General features: G+C 35.3%; 1 protein-coding gene across 1 annotated transcript in view; it reads left to right on the forward strand.

The window, feature by feature from the left end:
* LOC131525926 (receptor-type tyrosine-protein phosphatase mu-like) overlaps window positions 1–25,365 on the forward strand; it is a 256,453-nt gene that overhangs the window by 81,226 nt on the left and 149,862 nt on the right. Inside the window, 4 exon segments of the mRNA XM_058753934.1 lie at window positions 8,391–8,665; window positions 17,043–17,121; window positions 20,758–20,873; window positions 23,554–23,728. Of these exon segments, the coding sequence (XP_058609917.1) occupies window positions 8,391–8,665; window positions 17,043–17,121; window positions 20,758–20,873; window positions 23,554–23,728 (645 nt within the window).

A 25,365-nucleotide genomic window follows, 5' to 3' on the forward strand; every position in this document is an offset into this window, starting at 1 on the left:
AAATAAAATAAATAAATTTGACAGTATTTTACAGTAAAATTACATGCAATGTGATTTTAAACCATTTGTTCTTACTGTATATGGTAAGGTATATAAACTAAAAGTAAAAATGACAAAAACACAGCAACACTTTAAAAATATAATAATATTAAAAATCACAATAGTATATCAAAGATAATAAAATAACACGTTACAAGGGTTAATTCATGTGAAACACACATTGCTCATAGTTAATGGTAACTAATGCATTAACAAATGGTAACGAATGAGACGTATTGCAGCAGGTCGTTAGGGTCATTAGTGCAGACTTGTGTCTCTTCTCCAATCAGACACTGAGTTTGTTGAGGTGCTAATAAACCGCTGGCCTTCATCAGACACAGCACTAATTGGGCTGAACACACTATTGTGAAGAAGACGTGGAGCTCTACAAACACACTCGTTACAGTCCTGGCTAATTATTCCACAGACAGGAAGAGCTCGTTAGGCAGAACTGATGGACGGAGCGCTGAGACTCTACACTGATTAACACGACTTTACATCACAGCCTCATTCAGAGCTAATTCAACAACATATCACAAAAATTAAATTATATAAAGTGCTCTTATATAATTAAAATATCTTATTTCTCATTTAATGAGAAGCAGCTGAACGTGTGATGTTTCTATAGATTATTCTAGACTAATTAAAGGGATAGATCAGCCAATAGTTCATCCAGGATTAGGATGAGTTTGTTTATTCATCAGATTTGGAGAAATGTCTCAGCAATGGATGCTCTGCAGTGAATGGGTGCCGTCAGAATGAGAGTCTGATAAAAACATCACAATAATCCACACCACTCCAGTCCATCAGTTAACATCTGGAGAAGACAAAAGCTGAAACTAATCCAGCATTAAGACGTTTTTAACTCAAATATGAGTCCATAATAACGCTTCCTCCAGTGAAACAGTGTTCTGGTCTGAATTAGGAGAGAAATCTGCAGATCAAGCACCGTTTACAAGCCAAAACAGCTCTAAACTAATACGTGGCTGGATTTTGATGGGAGAGACGACAGCAGATGCACTTTTTCACCGGAGGAAGTGTTATTATGGATTATGGACTCATATTTTAGTTAAAAACATCTTAATGCTGGATTTGTTTCTTTTGTCTTCTCAAGATGTTAATCTGATGGACTGGAGTGCTGTGGATTACTGGTGATGTTTTTATCTGTCTCTCTTGTTCAGTTCAGGTGTGTTCTGCAGCTCTGTGTGTGTGTGTCCTAGATGGAGTGTGTGTCAAAAGGTCAGGAGACTCATGGAGGTTGGAGAAGTGGTGTGAGGTCAGACCTCCAGGTTTAACAGGGTTTGTGCCCCATTTTATCGTGTGTGTGTGTGTGTGTGTGTGTGTGTGTGTGTGTGTGTGAGGGGAGAGAGAGAGAGAGAGAATTTGAATTTTGAAAAAAAAAAAATACTTTACTACAATTCTTTTCATAAAAACACTTTCCAAAACAATTTAACATTAACCTTTCAATACCACAATTAAATGTACCTTTTAACAGTTGTTTATATTAGTAGAGGATAAACAAATAAGTCCCCATCAACAGCAGAGCACAGAGCCTCATTTTTACACCATTTCATGTCAAATGTAATAAGATCATCCATGGAACTATAAAAATGAAAATCAATGAGTATTCTGGATTTAACTGTAGCTTAAAACATTACATTAATATCTTGGTCTGAACCCATTTCTATCTTTTTTTTCCTACTCGTATAAATTGCTAACTTTACCTATTTCAAAATTCAAACATTGACAAATAAAACTCTTTTTCCTAACATATTTAAAACCCACAATAAATACATCTATAGAAAAAGATTCATTAAAACTATAAAATACATTTTGTACTAGACTAAACAACCTTTTCAATCTAAAACAATCCATATAAGCATGAAAAACAGTATAAAATAAAAGCATTAACTGCTATTGCACCATGTACAAGTTTCCATTGTATGTCCCCAACTCTTTTACTTAAAGGTGGCTTATACAATGATCTCCATTCTGGTTTATCATCATCAGATCATTTTAAAACATTACGCCATGGTGTATCAACCCTCTTGTCAAGCGCCTTTTTGTTAAAAACCAACACACAAGCTCTATAAAGATATTTACTGGTACTTGAAAAAAATAAAATAAGACGTAGAGATTTTCCAGAACTTAAAAACATTCCTGAAACATCATCCAAAACAGGTAAAAGTTTTTCATTTTCATTAGGGATATTTTTACTTTCACAGTAATCAGATAAAAGTTTAAATTCGTCAAAAGTGAGTCATTTTTCCCCCCATTTTTCTAATAAGTGAAAAACAAATCTTCTTGACTTAATTTTCAAACTTAAAACAACTCTTTCTGTATTCTCAAAGTCTGATCCAGACAAATGAACTAGACCTCCTATTGTACATATTTTGGAAACCACAAGTTTTTCTGTAAGTCCAGGAATATTACAGTCATCATTTGTTAAATCAAAGCATGCTGCATGTAGTAGCGGCTCTTCAAGGAGCCAGTAAAGATAATTGCAATTTTCTTCTCTTTGCACTTTGAACATATTCCACACTTTAAAAACATTTAAAAAAAAAAAAAAAAAAAAGCCATTCCATTGATATTCAGCTTTGAAAAGTCCATAAAAAAAAAAAGATTCCTGTCCATTTTCAAATTTCCAAGTTTTTGTAAAATTTTACATGCAACTACTTTCCAGCTGGAAGTTACTGAACCATTAAGAATTCTTTGCAAAAACTGTAAACGAAAAGCTGCTGTTCTGCTTTGAAGATGTATTAATCCTTGTCCTCCTCCTCCTTTATGTAAAAGCGATACACTCTGAGGAACCCAATGTAACTTATCCCAGAAAAAATCAACTAAAATTGCTTGAATCTCTGCTAACAAACGTAGAGGAGGATCTATGCAGGCCAACTTATGCCATAAAGACGATGCTACTAAATTATTAATAACTAAGGTTTGACCTCTATATGACATATTTGGCATTAACCACTTCCATTTTTCAAGTTGACCTTTTGATTATTTTTTTTTTCAAGGTGTCCTTCCCAATTTTTTTGTACAGTTACTTCATCTCCTAGAAAACCCCCCAAATATTTAAAACCTCCTCTCTTCCATACTAAACCAGGAGGAAGGGAAAAAAGAACTCGTTTCCAATCTCCTATTAGTAAAGCTTCACTTTTTGCCCAATTAATTTTTGCAGAAGACAATTTATTAAAATCATCAAGTACCCTGTACATCACTCTGTTGACTAACAAACACTACAACATCATTAGCATATGCAGAAAGGCTTATACTTTTTCCAAAATTAGGCAAATTAAAACCTTGTACATTCTTTCTTAATTGTTCTAACAAAGGTTCTATTACTAACGAATATAGCATTCCTGAGAGTGGGCATCCCTGCCTCACACCTCTAAAAACAGTAAAAGGAGTGCATAAGCCACTATTGATTTTGAGTATGCTTTCAACATCCCTATATAAAACTTTAATTTTATTCATATCAAAAACAGTTTTTGATATCTGTGAGGTCCCCTTTCTTGGGAAGGAGGTTCAGGACTGCTCTCCGGCAGCTCAAAGGTGGAAGACCATCATCCAGACTACCATTGAGTAAAAGATCCTCTCCTATTACTTCCTAGAAACACTTATAAAAGTCTACTGGGATGCCATCAATTCCAGGCACCCTTCCGGATTCCATGCTCTGAACAGCCTTGTGCAGTTCTCCCAGGCTAAGCACCCCTGAAATCCCTGCATTAGCTTCATCAGAGACCTTTGGTAAATCCTTGAAGAAGACACTCTCATTGATATCATCTGATCTTAATTCACTTCTATACAGTTTCTCATAAAAAACAATCGCCCTCCTTCGAATCGCTATAGGATTGGACAACAAAATTCCTTCCTCAGATCGCAAAGCATGAATGATTCTTTTATGATTCATTTTTTTCTTTCAAGACTAAAAAAAAAAAACTTTGAAGGTGCATCCATTTGATCAAGACTAACAAATCTTGCCCGGACCAAAGCCCCCTGTGTTTTAACCCCTAATAACTCTGCTAATTGATTCTTTTTTTTAGAAAGAATTTTCAAATATCTTTGTTGTTTTGTCGATTCTGCCAATTCTTGCATCTTAATTATATCAGTCTCTCATTGACTGATTCATTGAAAGCTTCGGTACTGTTTTGAGCATACTGCTGACAATACTGTTTAATCTGTACCTTACCAAAATCCCACCATTTTTGTAAAGATTGAAAAGATGTTTTTTTTGTTCTGTAATCATCCCAAAACAATTTAAAAGTGCGTATAAACTCCTTGTTATCCAGCAAAGTTAAATTAAAGTGCCAGTAAACTTTTATACCATGCAATGATCTGAGAAACCAACAGGAAAAATACAATTTTTTTTTTTTAAATACCAGCATGAAGCTTAAACACATAAAATCTATCCAATCTTGCCAGAGATAAGACATTATCATGTGCATGTGCCCAAGTATATTGCTTTTTATCCTCATGAAAAAACCTCCACACATCACTTAACTCATGCTTATAAATTATTTGAATGAGACGTTTTCTTGAAGGCATATGGGGTTCAATATGGTTTCTGTCACAATTACTCACTGTACAATTAAAATCACCTCTCAAAAATAGATAATCATCATTGGAAACATTTTGTAAAACAGAACAGTGCATCTAAAAAACACATTCTTTCAATTGTTGAGTTGGGGACATACACACACATAAAAACACAATTATAATTCTCCACTGGTGCTTTCACTTTTAAAAGTCTACCCTTTACAATCTCTTCAACTTGGTACGAGATTGGATTAAACGTTTTTGCAAATAATATTGCTACACCTCCACTTAATGTGGTATTGTGGCTAAAAAAAGATAAACCTTCCCATTCCTTTATCCAATCATTTACATTATTCACATCACTATGCGTTTCTTGAATTAAAGTGACATCTATTTTTTTCTGTTTGATAATTTCATACAGCTCAGCTCTTTTTCTATCATCTCTTGCACCATTAACATTCAAGGAGGTAATACACACCTCAGCCAAACGAAAATAAATAAACACCCAAGCATCCCCAGCTTAGTACTCTTAGTCCTCATTTTCATTTAAATCTATGCCAACTTTCCTCACAATCTTTTTCAAGCGGTAAACTTCCTTATTCAGCCATTAGGCTTTTGGCTTTATCATGAAACTGCTTCAGATCAAGGAAACATTCCTTTACAGTCACACCTCTTTTGTTTTTTGTGGTATTAAGAAAACGTTTTATGTCATCAACCTCATAACTTCTGCTTATCTCTTCAGTCTGTGACATCACTGTACTTGAATCAGACATTTCACTTTCTGACTCTTCAAACACTTCTCTTTTTTTGGAACGCTTTGCACTACTGATGTTTTCCACATTTTTCCTTTTTGTTGGTACTTTGAACATCTTATTCTCTGTTTCTATCTCAGACACATCTTCCCTCACGTTTTCTACATCACTGCTCAACAAAGTAGTTTCTTCAGCTAAAAGAGTTTCTGAAGTATCCCTACCTTCATTCATTGACTCCGTTGAGGTCGATCCAGCTTCTACAAGCCCCACAACAGATGGTCCTTGCCCAACAGGTTTATCCGCGGTCAGCACTGCTTCGGCCAGAACGGCCTGAGACGGTTTTACAGTATTGTTTTTCTCAGCTGCAGCACTATCAAGTGCAGCATCATCTTTGACTATCATGAAAGCGAATCGCCTAAATAAAACAATGTTTCAATAAATGTTTCAATAAATGTTTCAATAAATGTTTCAATAAATGTTTCAATAATGTTTCAATAATGTTTCAAACAGGGGCATCTAATTTAGGATACTAAATGGAGTGGAGGTGGACATTTTAAAGGCAGACTAACAGGTCTTTGAGGGTCAGAATTCTAGCTGATAGACAGGTGTTCAAATACTTATTTGCAGCTGTATCATACAAATAAATTGTTAAAAAATCATACATTGTGATTTCTGGATTTTTTTTTTTAGATTATGTCTCTCACAGTGGACATGCAGCTACGATGACAATTTCAGACCCCTCCATGATTTCTAAGTGCACTGATAAAAATGATTTTGTGGTGAAGTAAATACTACAGAAAAACAAATGTAATTTCTACATTAAATAATTTAGTTCAGGCAAGAATTTAAATAAAATAGTAAATTCAATATTAGTACTCAATTTAAGCTTGTAGAATTGAAAGTTTGAACTTATAAGTATATTTTACTTGGAATTGTTTGTTATTTTTACAAATATTGTTTAAGTAAATATCAACGTCATGATCCCGTTGTTCCCATCATGCACTTGGGCATGAATAATTAATAAGGTAATTTTTTTTTTGCAGTTTTCGAGAAGTATTTACACTGTTTTGTGGTTGCTTTTGTTGTTAGGTTAAGTAACTTGCTGTTTTGTGACATCTGGAGTTCATTTTTTACTCAAAATGACCCATTCATACTCAAACACTATTCACTGATTGTCACCGTCATTGTGTATCATGTGCGAAGTATTCAGGTCTCTGTGTTCATTCAGTTAATAGCTATATTGAGTCAACATATTACCTTAAAATGAATAACGAGCAGTCTAATTGCTTACATACGTGCTTGTAACTTAACCACATGCTTTATAGGCATTTTTATTATTTTCAGTGCTATGTTGCTTGAGTAAAGTTTACAAACCCTGACTGAATGAAATGTACTTGAGTGTTGTAGGGTAAACTTAAAATAATTAAGTAGAAATTACTCATCAAACTCTACCTGGTCACGTTAAATTTAATTATTTCCTTTACTAATTTTAGATAACTTAGTTAAGTAGATTTTACTTAATTCCTTATTTAAATTTTACTTAAAAAATATTCGTGCAAAAACTTGCAAAAGAAATATTAAGTAAATTTAACTTCTTATTTTTTTCAGTGTGGGAGAACTTGCAAAATAGCAGGGTGTTCAAATACTTATTTTCCTCACTGTATATATATATATGCATATGCATATACATATGCACATATATATATATATATATATATATATATATATACAGTATATATATATAAACATCAAAATGACAAAATGTCAAAATATACTGTATATACTCTCCAGCCTTGTTCTCTCAACAAAATTGACTGGAGGATCATATCTTGTGTGTGTGTGTGTGTGTGTGTGTGTGTGTGTAGTGGGGTGGGTGGGTGGGTGGGTGGGTGTGTGTGTGTCTGTAATGGTGAGTCAGTGTGTGTTGAATTTGGCAGCAGCCTGATTGAAACAGATATAGATTAATTAGCAATGCTAATTAAGATGAATTAAGCTGCTTCCTTAATGAAGTGGCTCCTCTTTAATCAATTATCATCACTGTGCTGATTTGAACGTGTTGATAAACACATTAATGTATTCCATATGTCTGATAAACACAGCCGTGTGTGACGGCGAGACTCACTCATCTGCTCTCTAACACGTTCATCCCGGATCTGAACATGCAATAATCCACATGACACATGCGTGACCCATGTTCTTATGCCACAAGACCACACTTATATGCTGCTTTTGAGAGAAAAAGGCTCTAATTGTGATTTTCTTAGTTTAACTTGTAGTAAATGTACTAAAATAACTAAAACAAGAACTGATATAAAAAAAGAATAAAAACTATATAAACTTTTTTTTTTTTTTTTTTAAGCACAAAAACACATAACAAAATTAGTAAAACTTTAACTAAAATTAAATTGACAACAGAAAATTAAAAAAATAAACAAAGAAATAAATATTATAATTAATTTATAAAATAATTATAACTTTAAATGTTGTTGTTGTTGTTGTTATTGTTGTTTAAATTATAAGATGTGAAATATTATTATTATTATTATTATTATTATTATTATCATCATCATTGATGTTGTTGTTGTTATTTTAAAAAATTAATTAGAAATATTATAATTAAATTATGAAATAATTAACTTGTTATTATTATTATTATTTTTATTTAAATAAAACAAACAAGAATAATTATTATTCTAAAATTTTACTGTAAAATCGAAAATACATATTTATATTTATACATATATTTATTAATTAAATATTTATTTAAAATAAGATCAACAACATTTGATTGAATTCAAGTTTATTTGTATAGCGCTTTTCTCGATACAAATAGTTGCAAAGCAGCTTTACAGGAAATTAAAGTTTCTACATTGTATATTGTAGCAGCAACTCATTAGTGGTGACTTGCATAAATGTACAGTAAAATATCATGCAGTTCAGAACGCAATTCAAATACATTTCATTCACAGTAACTCACGCGACTGACAATCAAACAGTACAGAAGTGCTGACAATGACACTGTTTTGAGGTCTGAAGTGATTTTGGGTTTCTGGTCCACAGGTTCGGCGTTCATGATGGTGAACTCGACGGCTCGGTTCGCAGGTCAGAAGGCTTTGCTCTTCACACCGCAGCTGAAGGAGAACGACACGCACTGCGTCATTTTCCAGTATTACGTGGCAGGACGGGAAGGAGGACGGCCTGGGCATCTGAATGTCTACATCAAGGAGAACAACAGCCCCATGGGTTTACCTGTGTGGAACACGTCTGGACCGGCCGGACGCAGCTGGAGCCAGGTGGAGCTGGCCATCAGCACATACTGGCCCAACTTCTACCAGGTCAGATTCTCTCACACATACACTGTAAAAAAAAATCTAAAAATAAAAATAAAAAAAATATAAAAGATGAAAACTGGCAGCTGTGGTTGCCATAATTTTACTGTAAAATAACTGTCAAATTTACGGTAGAAAAAAAGGCAGCGGTGGTTGCCAGAATTTCACTGTAAAAATTTCGTAAAATTTACGGTAGAAAAAAAACGGCTGCTGTGGTTGTTTAGGAGTATATTTAGTTATAATTTAGTATATATATATATATATATATATTTGGGAGCAGGTTATTAGTGGTGACTATGGCAGAAATGTACAGTAAGAATCATGCAGTTACAAATTGCACGCAATCAAACAGACGGTGAACACTATTAACTGCAATGATTATATGTTGCAATTAACCTGATAACATTAGATGTAACATACAACGCTAATGTACAAAACTTGTAAGAAAAAAGAAAAACTAAGAAGAAACAGTTATTTCAACAAAAACAAACAAACAAAACATCATTTGAATCGTAAAGCAGGGAATTCTAGGAATATAAATTTACGGTTATTTATCGTTAGGGGATATAAAATTTCATTTGGTCAGTATAAAAGTAATAGAAGTCTATGGAAAGTCCCCACAATTCACAGAAACAAATGTGTGTGTGTGTGTGGTCAGATACATGTTATTTTCTGTCTTTCTCTCACCTGACCCTCAATTTCAGGTGAATATAATGAAAATCTGGCCTTCCGTTAGAGAGAAAGAGAATCACATTTTCTGCTCCTGTAGAGCTTCATTTTCACATGTGCTGAAGAGAGAGAGAGCGAGCGAGCGAGCGACGGCTCTGATTTCACACATGCTGGTCATTAGCGAGCGGCTCTCATGGGCGCTGACGGAGCCCCGTGTTAATTGGTGGAATGAGCCCCGGTGACCCGGCGCAGGAGAAGCGTGTTTGGGTAAATTACTCCATTAGAGCGGCGCTGAGGAGCGGGCGAGCGAGGTGATGACCAGACCCGGCCTGATTAGGAGAAACAGCGCCAGAACCTGCCATACGTGATCATGACGTCTCAAGAAGATTCTTTAACCAGATCCATGATTATGTTGGCTTCTGGCACATTATTCATGCTTTACTGAACTTTTGATTGCATTTAATTAATTCAAATTAATTTTCTCATTTACTCTAATGGCGTTTCAAACCTTTAGTGGTCACATCTTTTAAAAGACACCTAATATTGAGTAATATTATTGATTTGACTGACCAGATGAGAACAAAACTTGAGCTGAGTTGATCTGAATAATGACTGAAATTAAATTTGTTTCACAATTGATGGATTTTTCAATATTGACACTATTATTGAACTCGGTTGAGCACTATATACATATTTCAAAAATGGCCAAATATATATTTGCTAAAATGTGTTTCAAAATATTTGTGTGTAAATACTGTATATTTTCTTCCATTTTTGTATATCTTGAAATATATTTAAGATATATTTTGCCTTCCATATATTTCAGTATGAATTTAGCCTAAATGTAGGCTGCTGTAAGATTGGAAATGTCCCCTTAAATGCATTTTGAAACCACTGTAAATATATTTCCAGTTTCAAAACTATATTTAATTGAACCTCATTGTTTACAATTTATATTTAGCATATAAATTATATTAAGTAGTAATATATAATATTTTTTCTAGTGATTTGAGTGCCTTGAAAAGCGCTATATATATGTAATGAATTATTATTATTATTATTATTATTATTATTATATGAATAGAATGTAATTTGCCTTTTTTTTCCGTATGGGCTGCAGTAGTGGACATTTAACTTCTTGGGCATGGTTTTATTTATTCCTTTATTAATAAAATAATAATTATTAAAATAAGTATTAAAATAATAATAAAAATAAAATAATAATAAAAATAATTAAATTTTTTCTCTCTCTCTGATTATTTTAATATTTCCATTCAATTAATATTACTTTTATGTGAATCTTTGCTTCATGCTTTTTTATTATAATGCAAGTTTTATGTGTTTGCATTTAAAAAAAGGTCTAGTTACAAATGTTCCTCTGCTGAAATTCCAAATAAAAACATTTAAACATGAGAAATAAAGCTCCTAAAGCAGCAGAAGTCCATGCAACCCTGATCTGACCTGAAGTTCTTCATTCACACACATGTAACCCTCAGAATAACACACAGCGAGTGTGTAGTGAGTACCGCGGTAAACAGAGACTGTCCATCTGTGGTTTTAACCTCAGCAGACTGAAATATGCTCCTTCACTGGTGTACATGAAAACATCCAGCACATTTGTCAGGAAGACGCACCCACACACATTCCGGCTTTGGGAGCGGTTAAACATGCACATATCTGACATCGATGAGTGTAACGGGCCGCAGGAGACGCCCATTTGCTGGCGTTTATGTTTCCTTTCTATTCTTAGCGATATTTCCTAAGCATTTAGGAATGATCTGCATTTAGGAATGATCTCAAATGTTGCTCGATTAGTTGGACTGGATGATGTTTGATCTCTAACTAGCGTGTGTTATTACGGCTCTTGAAAGGATTCCACATACATCGCTCTGTGTGATAAGAATAGAGCGAATGTGTATCTAATTAGCGACGTCAGGATAATTACAGGTCGCTTTAATTGCACCGTATCGTAAGCGATCGTCATAATGAAACCACCTGGTGCTTTGGACATTATTTTGTAATTACAGGCTTGATTTGATGTTTTTCTCACTAGAAAGATGTGGTTGAAGCCGCCGTGCTAATTGGTGCGATCAGGTCAGCGATCAGAACTTTTAATTGATTGTGACAGGCATTCAGTTTTTATTCGTTCTGCGTTTGTCCCGTTCGGACGTCCTCGCAAACGTCATGGAAACTCTACAAGTTAGCTCAGATTTAAGTGCAACCGAATGTCTTCAGTCCTGAGATGCTAATTATAATTCTAGTGTAATGTCATTAGCGCAATGAGAAGTTTGTTTGCTTCTCAGCACACTTGCTCGGAAAAACCAAAGCTTCATCTGAGTGTTTGCGGGGGCCGCTGTGCGTCAAACTGGAGTCAAACAGAAGATGCTGCTATTTTAATGTTTAAAGAGTCAGTCGCCTTTGTTTCTAGCATTTAATACAGTACAGATTATATAAATTGTTAGAGAAGGATGAGAGCACAAACACCACCCTGAGCTTTCACAGTCTGTTCATAAGACAAGACTGAGGAGATGATGAGACTCATCTGAGCACTGCTTTCACCTGTGTGACAGAGCTCATCTCTCTTCTCATCTCCTTCTCTTCTCTTGTCTCATCTTAGCTCAGCTGTCATCTAATCTCATCTCTTGAATATCTTGATTCGTTTCATCTCATCTTGTCTCGTCTAGTTTCACCTCATCTAGCCTCCGCTCATGTCCTATCATCTCATCTTGTCTCACCTCACTTCTTGATTCGTCATTCACAAATGTTCACAGAACAAGCGGGAACCCAGTGTGCCTGTAGCCTTCTATATTTCTGTTTTATCACGTGATAGAAAGTCTAAGGCCTTCTCAAGCCATACGGCTGACCCATCTAATCTGCGGCCTATAATGTGTCAATCTAAGATTGCTGTAGAGACAAAATGTAATTCCATCAAGTTAGCATTTTTAAACATTCGCTCACTAAAAAATAAATCATTTCTGATCAATGATTTAATAACCACAAACAACCTGCATAAAGACAGCCTTCATGCTTTCAATGTGGAACTAGCCACAGCTAGACAGACCTTCTTCTCAAACCTTATAAACAGTAACTTAAACAACTCTCGCACTCTTTTTGCTACTGTGGAGAGACTGACAAACCCCCCGAGTCAGATTCCCAGTGAAATGCTCTCCGACAGTAAATGCAATGAGTTTGCTTCCTTCTTTTCTGAGAAGATCAATAATATCAGAAAGGAGATATCTTCTAGTTATTCAGAGGTCACACAGATTCGACCGCAATTTCAAAAAGAAGTGACTATGTCTGTTTTTGAAGCAATTGATAGCTAAATTTTGGAAAAAATAGTACAGCACCTTACATCGTCAACATGCTATCTTGACACACTTCCCACATCTTTTTTTAAAAGTGTGATTAACTGTTTAGAAGCAGATCTCTTAGAAGTGGTGAACGCTTCACTTCTTTCTGGGACTTTTCCAAACTCCCTGAAAACTGCAGCTTAGCCCCTTCTGAAAAAGCGCAATCTTGATAACACAATGTTGAGTAACTATAGACCAATATCAAATCTTCCTTTCATAGGTAAGATTATTGAAAAGGTAGTTTTTAATCAGCTGAACAACTACTTGAACTCAAATGGATTCCTGGACAATTTTCAATCTGGTTTCCGAGCACATCATAGCACAGAGACTGCGCTTATTAAGATAATAAATTATATTTGCTTCAATTCTGATTCTGGCAAAATATCAGTGCTGGTACTACTAGATCTTAGTGCTGCGTTTGACACTGTTGATCATAACATACTTCTAGAGAGACTGGAAAACTGGGTCAGGCTTTCTGGGATGGTACTCAAATGGTTCATGTCATACTTAGAAGGGAGAGGTTATTATGTGAGTATAGGAGAGCATAAGTCTAAGTGGACGTCCATGACATGCGGAGTCCCACAAGGCTCAATTCTTGCACCGCTCTTGTTTAGCCTGTATATGCTCCCACTAAGTCAAATAATGAGAAAGAACCAAATTGCCTATCACAGCTATGCTGATGATACCCAGATTTACTTAGCCTTATCTCCAAATGACTACAGCCCCATTGACTCCCTCTGCCAATGCATTGATGAAATAAACTGTTGGATGTCCCAGAACTTTCTTCAGTTAAATAAGGAGAAAACTGAAGTCATTGCATTTGGAAACAAAGATGAAGTTATCAAGGTGAATGCATACCTTGACTCTAGGGGTCAATCAACTAAAAACCAAGTCAAAAATCTTGGGGTGTTTCTGGAGACAGACCTTAGTTTTAGTAGTCATGTCAAAGCAGTAACTAAATCAGCATACTATCATCTCAAAAACATTGCGAGAATTTGATGTTTTGTGTCCAGTCAAGACTTGGAGAAACTTGTTCATGCCTTTATCACCAGCAGGGTGGATTATTGTAATGGTCTCCTTCCGAAGAAGACCATTAGACAGCTGCAGCTCATCCAGAACGCTGCTGCCAGGATTCTGACTAGAACCAGAACATTTGAGCATATCACACCAGTCCTCAGGTCCTTACACTGGCTTCCAGTTACATTTAGGATTGATTTTAAAGTACTTTTACTCGTTTATAAATCACTCAGTGGCCTAGGACCTAAATACATTGGAGATATGCTCACTGAATATAAACCTAACAGACCACTCAGATCATTAGGATCGAGTCAGTTAGAAATACCAAGGGTTCACACAAAACAAGGGGAGTCCGCTTTTAGCTATTATGCTGCCCACAGTTGGAACCAGCTTCAAGAAGAGATCAGATGTGCAAAAACATTTTCCACATTTAAATCCAGACTCAAAACTCATCTGTTTAGCTGTGCATTTATTGAATGAGCACTGTGCTACGTCCGAACTGATTGCACAGATGTATAATCATTTTCTATTCTTAAATGTTTTAAATTCTTTTTAAATCACTTTGTTTTTATTGTTGTGATTATTTTAATTCCTATTCCTTATTATTATTATTTCACTTCCTTTTATGTAAAGCACTTTGAATTACCACTGTATATGAAATGTGCTATATAAATAAAGTTGCCTTGCCTTGTCTCATCTAATCTCATCTCTTGAATATCTTGATTCATTTCATCTCATCTGGTCTCGTCTCATTCTCTACTCTTGTCTCATCTCAGCTCTCATCTAGTCTTCTATTGAATAACATGACTCATCTAACCTCATCAAACCTCGTCTCATCTCCTCTCATCTTACCTCTTCTCATCTAGCCTTTAGTCTCATCTCATTCATGTTATATCATCACTTGTCTCTTCTCGTCTCATCTTGTCTCATCTCTTCTCTTCTCTCATTCTCGTCTCATCTCAGCTCTCATCTAGTCACACCTCTTCATCTTCTCTCGTTTAGTTTCACCTCATCTAGCCTCCGCTCATCTCCTATCATCTCATCTTGTCTCACCTCACCTCTTGATTCGTCTTGTCTCATCTGATCTCTCATCTCACCTCTTCTCATCTAGTCTTATCTCATGACTCATCTCATCAAACCATGACTCATCTCTGTCTGGTCCAGATCTGTGAGAGCGGTAAGAGTCTGCTGATGGCAATGACGGGGTTAAAGTGATGCAGCAGCTGCTGTGTGTGTGTGTGAGAGAGAGAGAGAGAGTTGGCAGTGCTGTGTGATATTATGGTCTGTCTGGAGAACCGCACCCAGTTCCTGAAGAAGCCATTCATTCCTGTTCCTCATCTGTGCTCATGTCCTCCAGGGGAATCCTGTCCCTCTGTCCGCTCTGTTGGACAGCCAAACATCAGCTTCTCTGTTTATGTTTGTTTGGGGAAGGCAGCGACTGCTGGTCAATTAAAATGTACTTTTATCCACATTTGATTATGGTTCAGTCCCTTAAAATGGAAGAGCCTCATATACTCATCCTCATGTGAGGCCAAACTCTCTGAAACATGAAAGATTGGAGAAATCCCTAAGAGTCCAAATATGACTTCAAATGGATAGATTAGTCAAAATCAGTGGTCTCAAACTCAATTCTTGGAGGGTCACAGCTCTGCAGAGTTTATCTCCAACCAGCTCCAAATCACACCTGCTTGGAAGTTTCTAGTGATCCTGAAGACCTTTATTAGCTGGATCAGGTGTGTTTGATTAGGGTTGGAGCTAAACTGTGCAGAGCTGTGGCCCTCCAGGAGTTCGAAACCAATGGTCAAAATGATCATTCTAGCATCATTTACTCACTCTCATTATGTTCCAGAACTGCATGACTTTCTTAGTGGAACACTTCAGCTTATTTAAGATCCAAACAACATTGGACCCCACTGGATTTCATTGTATGGACAAAAAAACGTTAATGTATTTTGTGTTTGAAAAAGAAAGAAAGTCATACGGAAAGTCAAATAACTTTGGGGAGAGTAAATGATAACAGAAATATACATTTTGTTTAATAGTCCGTATGATTTTGCTATAAATATTCCATGTCATCTAAGGTTTGGTTACATATTTGAATTCATGAGAATCCTCAAATTTTTTCTTCTGTAAATTCAAATATGATGTTTAAAATAAAATAATAAAATGTTTTCACAACAAAACCTGCACAACTGCAACTCAAAACTAGCCAAAAACTAGCCCAATTGCATTTCGAGGGGGTCCCCCAGTAAAAAAAAAATCACGTTCTGGGAGATAAAATTCATGTTTTTTTGGCAGGGTTCCTCTAGTAAAATTCACATTCCAGGGGCTAAATATCACGTTGTTGGGGTCGCTTCAACAACCCACGGTAACAGTGTTAAAGTAGCCCAATTCTGCAGAAAAACCACAGACTTGGCAACACTGGTCAAGATATACAGTACATTTACTTTATTGAATGGAACGGAGCAGCATGAATATTTTTCGAAAACCTTGTGTTCCACAGAAGAAAGAAAGTCATACAAGTTTGAAACATCGTGAGGGAGAGTGAATGAAGACAGAGAAATGTGAAATGGGTCTTAAATATTTTTAAACTTTGTTACTAAAGTAGTAATTAAAATAGCCAAAGAACCTGACATGGCATTAAAAACAAACTGATGACTTACATTTTGTGTGAATTTGTCCTTTAAAACAATTAATGCAAAACCAAAACTACACGTTTTTGGCTACAGCAGCTGTTCTCAACTATATTTCTCTGTATATTTAGTTTGATCTGCTTTATCACCTCAAATTCATGGACAACAGCTGGCGCGGGTCAGTGTGACCGTGATGTTGCCCTGCGCCAGAGAACCGGCTCAAGGGACGCCTGTCAAATCACACACCGAATATGCATCATAATAGAAACCTTAGCAAAGAGCATGCATCCCAGAATCCTTCACTCGGCGCTCTTTAGCCCTGACCCCCAGAGTCCGGCTGTCGAGTTGAATTGTTTGGCTGTATAAACGGAGTCTGAAGCGAGCAGATTTAGCACATGCTGCCACAGCACCTCACTGATAGAGCCGTGATTTACCGCGTCTATAAACGCCACCATCTGACAGACAGCCGATTCACCGTGAGCACCCTTGGAGCCCGCTCCCCTTACGCCGCTGATTTAACAAGTTTGGTCCAATAACTAAAGCCAAATTATGTTTTAATGAGAGGTAATGACCATTGTGAATGGTGCATTCCTCATCTTCGCACACAGTTGTGTGAAGCCTCACCTTCTTGAACCCTGTGGGACTCCTGCGTGTGGCATTTTGAGAGCGTGTCCATTTATCACTGTGCTTATGAGCTTTCTCTTTCCTCCGCAGATCGTCTTTGAAGCGGTGACCTCCGGGCAGCGCGGCTTGCTGGCCATCAAGGACGTCATCCTCCAGGGCCATCAGTGCAGTAAGACCCGTCTCTGTCGTAAAAACACCCTCATCACCCGCTCCTTGGCCTTTTCCTGCCACCCTCCAAATATCAATATCGTCTGTCTTTCTCCAGGCATTGAAGTCGAGCCATAAAAGAGAGCGTAATAAAGAAAACAAAAGAGAGAACAGAAGAGGGAAGAAGACGATAAAGCTTTCATGTAGTGCTGGAGAGATATCAGGGTGTAAAAGAGACATCGTTCGCAGGATGAATGGAGAAGGGTGGAAAGGGTCAAGTGGGATTCTGCTGTCTACAGGCAGCACACTTACAAGGCAGCTTTTTAACTGTTATGGAACCTGGGAACTTGATTTTAATAGATTTGTCAGTGTTTGATTGAATTCCTCTATCTATATATATCTGTATATATGTATATATATATATATATATATATAATCAGTGTCACGTGATCCTTCAGAAATCATTCTAATACGCTGATTTTCCTTTCTAAAAATCCAACTGTGTGTCATACTATTTATCTCTGATTATTTTCGCAATATAGAATAGCCATGAGATGCATACCGTAGTACATACTGTGTAAATATATAAATAATGCAGTTTAAATCAGACGTGAGCAGATGCTGATGAATATGACCGTGTTTGACACCAGTGTTTGATTGGATTATCCTCGTATTAACTGTTTATTGTTCAGTGATTGTGAATAGAATACAGATTATAGATCGGTGAAGCAGATATTCAATCCTTTAATAGCAGATTAAACAGGAATACATAGAGCTCAACTGGATTTACTGAGAAAGTTATTGTTTTACTCGTGTGTTCAGAATGATATACTACTGTGTATTAATGAAAGCAGTATGCAGTATGAATCCAGGCACAAAATGCAAATAGAATACACATGGAATATCCAGATGATCTAAATTATCAATATCCTATAATACAGTGCACTTCACTCTTTAGGGACCTTCCATTTTTAGGACTTTGTGGTTTTAACATCTCTCTCTTTCTTGACTTAAAATAAGGTTCCTGCAGACACTGTTAGTGCAAAATTTACACAGTGTTCACTGCAAAAAATAAAATAAAATAAATATATATATATATATATATATATATATATATATATATATATATATATATATATATATATATATATATATATATTAGTATTTTTGTCTTAATTCTTAAATTAATTATTAATTCTTATTCTTAAATCAAAATACAAGCAAAATGACTTAAGATATTGTCTTATTTTCTGAAAAGGTATCAAAACTAAGTGATTTTAAGCTTAAAACAGGAAAAATACCTGCCAATGAGGTCAGAAAAATACATTTAACCCTTGCACTGTACTGAAAATCCTTCTCAGTGAAATATAACCAGCCTTTTAAAAATTGCTTGTCAGTCTCTCATTATACTATATTATCTTCAAATCTAGGATTCAATGTTTTGATTGTTTTCTTTTTAATTTAGCACAGCATTATTTGTGGATAATTTTAGCAATATTCATTTAAAAACTGAAGTGCATAAGCTCAGATCAAGGTCTACGATCAATCGGTTCCAAAAAGAAATACAAAACCTGTGCTGATTGAAACAAAAACATGTTTGTTAATAATATAGCATAGCTTGAAATTTATAAGCAATTTTTTTTAGGCTAGTCATTTTTGATCGGGAACATCACAAGGGAAAAAATCTTAAAAACATACACACGTTTTTTAATTTAATTTAATTTAATTTAATTTAATTTAATTTAATTTAATTTAATTTAATTTAATTTAATTTAATTTAATTTAATTTAATTTAATTTAATTTAATTTAATTTAATTTAATTTAATTTAATTTAATTTAATTTAATTTAATTTAATTTAATTTAATTTAATTTAATTTAATTTATGGCAGATTTGGTTTTCTTGTTTTAAACCTAAACTCACTTAATTTTAAATGTTAAATTCAGAAAACAAGACACAATATCTTAAGCCATTTTTCTTCTCGGGTAAATGTACCTTTATTTTTGAAAATGTAGATATTTGTAGAAAACAAGTCAAAAATAATTTCTGCAGTGTAAATAGAAATAACAAAGTAAATGTTCCTTGCCAACAAGTTCAGCTATTTGCACTCAGTGTAAATCAACACTGCCTGATATTTAATGTGCATTACAGAACATACAGTAAATGCATTATGCAGAACTCGGTGCGTCTCAGAGATAAACTCGCAAATCAGGAGTCAGTTTAATTTACTCATTTACTCTAATGGCGTTTCAAACCTTTAGTGGTCACATCTTTTAAAAGATACCTAATATTACTGATTTGACTGATCAGATGGAAGAGTATTAAAGAAATATGGCTGCTGAAATATTGAAGAGCGCGAGGAAGAATGGAGACGGGCACTGATTGAATTAAGAGTGTTTTTGTGGATCAATTCAAGGTCACTGTGGCCTGCGAGAGGACTGAGTCAAATATTAGACGTCGTAACCTGATTTAAATGAGCTTTCATCTCACAGATGCGTTTGGTTTTAAATGCATATTGACCCAGATATGAGTGTGCTTTGTTGTAGAGACTAATGAGAACATGCCGGCCTCTGCTCGCTCTTAAATCAATAGAGTTAAGGTTAGAGTTTTAGGGGAATATTATTAGCTGAGCGCAGATTAAATGAGAACCAATAATGATTTTTGTGTAACGCTCGTTCTGAAAAACAACGAGGTCGAGAGGGTGATATTGATATCAGTAATAAAACATCTTGAAATACTCACACAGTTGAAGAGATTGTGGTTAAAATTACATTGAGCTCTAATAAATGAATCAGTATGTGTGTTGGATTTACAATAAAATGAGTATAGAACTATAAATGAATGAGAAGAGCTCATTCAGTATGAAATCTCTGAAAATCTGAAAATTTTGAGAAAGAGTTGAGATCTTGTCTGAAACAAAAGAGATGCTTGCAGTATTTTTGATATTTTGGGACATAATTGCTCCTTTTATTAAACTAGAGAAAATATGAGAGATTGCATGACATTTTTTAGTCTCAGTGAGAATATGATTTGATTTCAAAATACTTGTTTTCCTTTTTTTCAGGTATATGTGTGTGTGCTGTGTATATTTATTATGTATATATAAATACACACATACAGCATATATTTTGAAAATATTTGCATGTATATTTTTATATTCATATAATTTATATCATATATAAATATATTTAATATATAAACGTAAAATGTTTTCTTAAATATATACATGCATCTGTGTGTATTTATATATATACACAATAATATACACAGTACACACACATATTATGTAAACTTTAATCGTTTGACAGCGCTATTATAAATATAATATAAATAAATTGAAGAACATAATAAATAAATAAAATAATACTCTTAAAATACGTTTTAATATCTTAATTTTGCATTTTATGTAATTATATCTTAACTTCAAAACAAAACAAAAATATCGAATTATGTTGAGATCCTTGACTTTTGATCTGATCTCAACATAAGATCTGAGCAGAGTTTAAGACAGACTTGAGATCTCGTCTGAAACGCATGAGAGATTAGTATGGTTATTATTTCTCCTTAATCTAGTGAGATCTCATTCGTGTCTCTCGTTCGCTGTTATACTGAGGTGTTTTATTGAGCTGAAGTGAGATGTTCGTCTCTGTTTCTCCAGTGAACACGCCACACTTTCTCCATATCAAAGGCGTGGAGGTGAACGCCGGACAGACGGCGACGTTCCACTGCACCGTCAACGGAGAATGGAGAGACAACTTCAACCTCTGGCTGCAGGTCAGACGCACAACTAACTGTGAACTATTACTGTGTTAGTAATGGACCTTTTTCACATTCTCAGGTTTCTCAGCAGCGGAAGTCGTCATAGTTGGGTTAACTTGAAGAGCAGTGACTGGGAGAGTACCACAAATATATTTCTTGCATTCCCATTTGCTCAAATAGCAAAAGAAAAACTCCACGATACACCCTTCAAAATACAGGTGCTTAAAAGGTTCTTCACAACGATGCCATAGAAGAACCATTTTTAGTTCCTCAAAGAACCATTCAGTCAAAGGTTCTTTAAAGAACCATCTCTTTCTTAGCTTTTTATAATCTGAAGATCACCACTTCTTTCACCACAAAGAACCTTTTGTGAAACGGAAAGGTTCTTCAGATGTTAAAGGTTCCTTATGGAACCATTTGGACAAAAAGGTTCTTCTATGGCATCGCTGTGAAGCACCTTTATTTGTAAGAGTGTATAGTGTTTTCATAACTTTCAATAAAAGGAAAAAATAGAGAGAGACTGATAACGGCAATCAGAAGAGAGAACAATGTCAAATTTACCGTTTCTCCCATAGACGCTGCATTAGAAACACTTTCGCATTAGCGTAAATTTAAATTTTTTTTATTTTTTGTAATTTGATGTAAAGGTAATATAGTGCTATAAATGTACATACATACATTTAAAAAAAAATTTAAAATACAGATATGAAAAACTTTCGAGGATTTACGATGCTGATGATGACCGTTAAACGCGTCATCACAGTCTTGTGAAAAAGGTCCACAGGGATGTAACGATATTATCAATATCGCGATAGCAAAACTATCTCGATATTACCGTGGTCACATGACGATATGAAACGATAGGTCTTCCGGGCAAAAAGTGTAGTTTTTCACTAGATTTGTAGCGAGACTGTTTTCACTGAAGCTGGAGTTTTCCTTCAAAATAAAAGCTTAAAGTGCAGTATATTTAAATACTTTAAATATTTAAATGAGTCCAAATTCAAAATATCTGTTTCAAGTGTAGAAATTAGGAAGTATTGTAATTTCCCTACTGTAGTGTGAAGCAAAAATAATATACCTATGAAATATTCATTTTAATTTATTTTACAGTGCAATTGTTTTACAATATATGGCTATTACTGTCATTGTTGTTGTTGTTGTTATTATTATATTCTAATTTGTTTGGATTCCTAAAACACCAGTGTGAATGTAATTTAGACTGAGACAGTTATATACAAATAAAAAGAGGGTTGAGTTGAGTCCCCTTTAAAGTTCAGGTACAAGTCAATTTATGACTCTTTTTTTCTGACTTAAGTTTTCTTAAACATGGGTTGGAGCTCTTAATTTCGAACTCTCATAGTGCATAAGATAGAATATTATTTTAATTTTTTCCTAATTCTTGATTTGTTTTTTTTTTACTTTTTAAATATCGCAATAAATATCGTATCGTGGACTTCATATCGCAATAATATTGTATCGTGAGATTTTTTAAACCGTTACATCCCTAGTTAGTAATGATGACTTGATCATCTGCAGACCGTAGCAGGTGTGTGTTAATGACTAATGAAGAAACAGCAGCTTATCCCCTGATTTCTGTCAGAATCTGCTCTATCCGGTCTGAATGTCCCGCAGCAGAGCGCCTCATTAAACCCAGAGGCTCGTTTAGGGCCTCATCTGTCCGCTGGGACGCGTGACGGTTCAGCGTCATTACTGTTTACTGAGTTTAATGAAGCCACGTTGAGTTTGCCTTTCTTCTCAGCTGTTTAAATCTCATGCAGAAGCTCTGATCTGATAGTCTGATGCTGTAATGTCGTCTGACGTCATTCAACAGAACAAATAAAACTGAGTTTCTTCACTCATTCTATCAGTATTTTTGTTTTCTAAACCTCCTTAAAAAACTACATACATTTACTTAAGCAAAATTGTCTAGTAAGATTTTCATTTTTATTTTTTTTTTATATATATATTTTGCTTTAAAGGATAAGTCCACTTCCACATGTTCATGTCTTTCTTTCTTCAGTCGCAAAGAAATTACGTTTTTTGAGGACTAGTTTAACAGCACTAGTTTAAACACAGTTCGGTATGTCAGGGTTTCCCAAATAAATAAAAAATTATATTTAATAATAAATAACAACAATACTGGTTAAGAAAATTTTTGTTTCATTTTTTCTAGCTTGGTTTTGATGTTATGTAGATGTGACAAAAAAGTAATAATAAATTTGTCAATAAATTGATTTTACATGAACTGTAAAGGTGTCTGAAGGTGACGTGTGTTTATAATCAGAGCGACTGAGAACAGACTAGTTCAGTTTGGTTGAGGCTCCTGTGAGGAGTGTGAGAGATGTTTGAGTAGTTTGTTAGCGTTCTCTCAGCCCCGCAGTTTGTCACTTAAACAAACATGTCCTCATTAACAGAGGAAAGGGATCCAGACATTAAGAGCAGAGTCCCTGATGACAGTAATGAAGAAATATCACTGACGAACAAATGGCCTCCATCTGCCTGCTGAACCGGCTGACAGCTGGAGGAACCGTGTGTGCGTGTGAGTGTGTGCGCGTGCGTGTGAGTGTGAGTGTGTGCGTACACGTTAGTGTGTGTGCGTGTGTGTTTGTGTGTGTGTTTATGTTGTGTGAATGTATATTTCATTTGTCCTTTCTAAATAACTCACTGCTCCTCTGCTCTTCTCTCTGGTCTACAGGGAATCGGCGGTCGTGAAGCTCCTATGAAAGCGACCAAACCGTGGAATAACCAGCGTTTTATCGGCATGTTTGATGTGGTGAATACGACTAAACAGGATTCTGGCCGTTACAGATGCATCGTCCACTCGAACAGAGGTGTGGGAGTGTCCAACTACGGAGAGCTGACCATCAAACGTGAGTCCTCACACACACGCTTACACACACACACACACACACACACACACAGTGTTGGGGGTAACGCATTACAAGTAACGTGGGTTACATAATCAGATTACTTTTTTAAGTATAACACATTACTTTTTTAATTTAGAAGGAAATATCTGAGTTACGTTTTCTAATAATTAATATGAGAAATCAGGAGTAAGTGCAGAGCGTTGTGTGTGAACGTGATCTCACTGTAGTTCTAGACTAAATATCAACATGTGTTTACTCATCTCACCTGCACAAAAACACATTCAGAGTTCCTCAAAATCAATAAAAACAGTGAAATGCAAACCTGCAATAATTAAATAACGTTAAATAAGACAAATATCAGTTATGTATTTCAAGTTCAAGTTCACGAGATTCTCATTTCTCGTTTGGCATCTTGTGTTGGTCTGAGGGGGTGGTCTTAAACTGGTTTAAATCTTTTTTAACCAATATAGGAGTTTCTTTGTAAAAATCAGAAGCTTTATCTAATCCCCAGGCAACTTAACCTGCGGGGTTCCTCAGGGTTCTATCTTAGCTCCTGCACTCTTCTCTCTTTATCTTCTTCCTCTGGGCTCTATTTTTAGGAAACATGGCGTTTCCTTCCACTGTTATGCTGATGATATGCAAAATTACTGGCCTATGACTAAGAATACAAAGTATGTCGTTGATACTCTATTAGCATTTCTTGATGATGTCAAATCTTGGCTCTCTAAAAGTTTTCTCCTCTTGAACACAGATAAAACAGAAGTTATCGTCTTCGGCCCCCTCTGAACACAGGGCAAGTAATCAACTGAAACTCGAGACCCTAAATTCCTTAATTTCTCCCCAAGTTCGGAAACTGGGTGTGGAGTTTGATAAATGCTTGAAATTTGATAAACAAATTAGTGCTGTTGTAGGTTCTAGCTTCTTCCATCTTTGCTCTCTTTTTAAAATCAAGTCATTTATTTCTGAAAGTTCTCTAGAGGTTGCTATCCACACATTTATTACGTCTCGGCTGGATTATTGCAACTCCCTCTATTTTGGTATATCAAGGTCCCATATCTCTCAGCTATAAGTAGTCCAAAATGCAGCAGCTAGATTCCTGAAGGGATGTAAAAAGTTCGATCATGTTACTCCCCTCTTGAGATCATTGCATTGGCTGCCAATTCACTATCGAATTGAGTTTAAAATTTTGCTACTTGTCTACAAATCACTAAGTAACCAAGATTCTACTTATTTGTCTGATTTTCTCCACCCTTACATTCCAGCGAGGGGATTAAGATCGGAGGGCAAATTTCTCCTCTGGATCACAGGAACCCGCTTAAAAACCAGGGGATTTAGAGCCTTTGAAGTGGCTGGTCCCACTCTTTGGAACAATTTACCAGTTCACATTAGAATGGCTTCCACCTTATCTGAGTTCAAGTCCTATCTTAAAACCCATTTCTTCTCTTTGGCTTTTAATTTGTAGCTATGTGTGCTTTGTATGATTTTATTCTTGTCTACGTTTTTTTCTCTCTTTTTATTGTATTTTATTGTTTATTGTGCAGCACTTTGCTTGGCCTTGTTAGCAAAAATGACACATTTGTGTTTTATTTTAGTCATTGCTGAATAGTGCTGAACTTTCTTCTCTTGCGTCATATTCT

The sequence above is a fragment of the Onychostoma macrolepis genome, chromosome 02, assembly GCF_012432095.1.
Source record: "Onychostoma macrolepis isolate SWU-2019 chromosome 02, ASM1243209v1, whole genome shotgun sequence".
Classification (NCBI taxonomy): domain Eukaryota; kingdom Metazoa; phylum Chordata; class Actinopteri; order Cypriniformes; family Cyprinidae; genus Onychostoma; species Onychostoma macrolepis.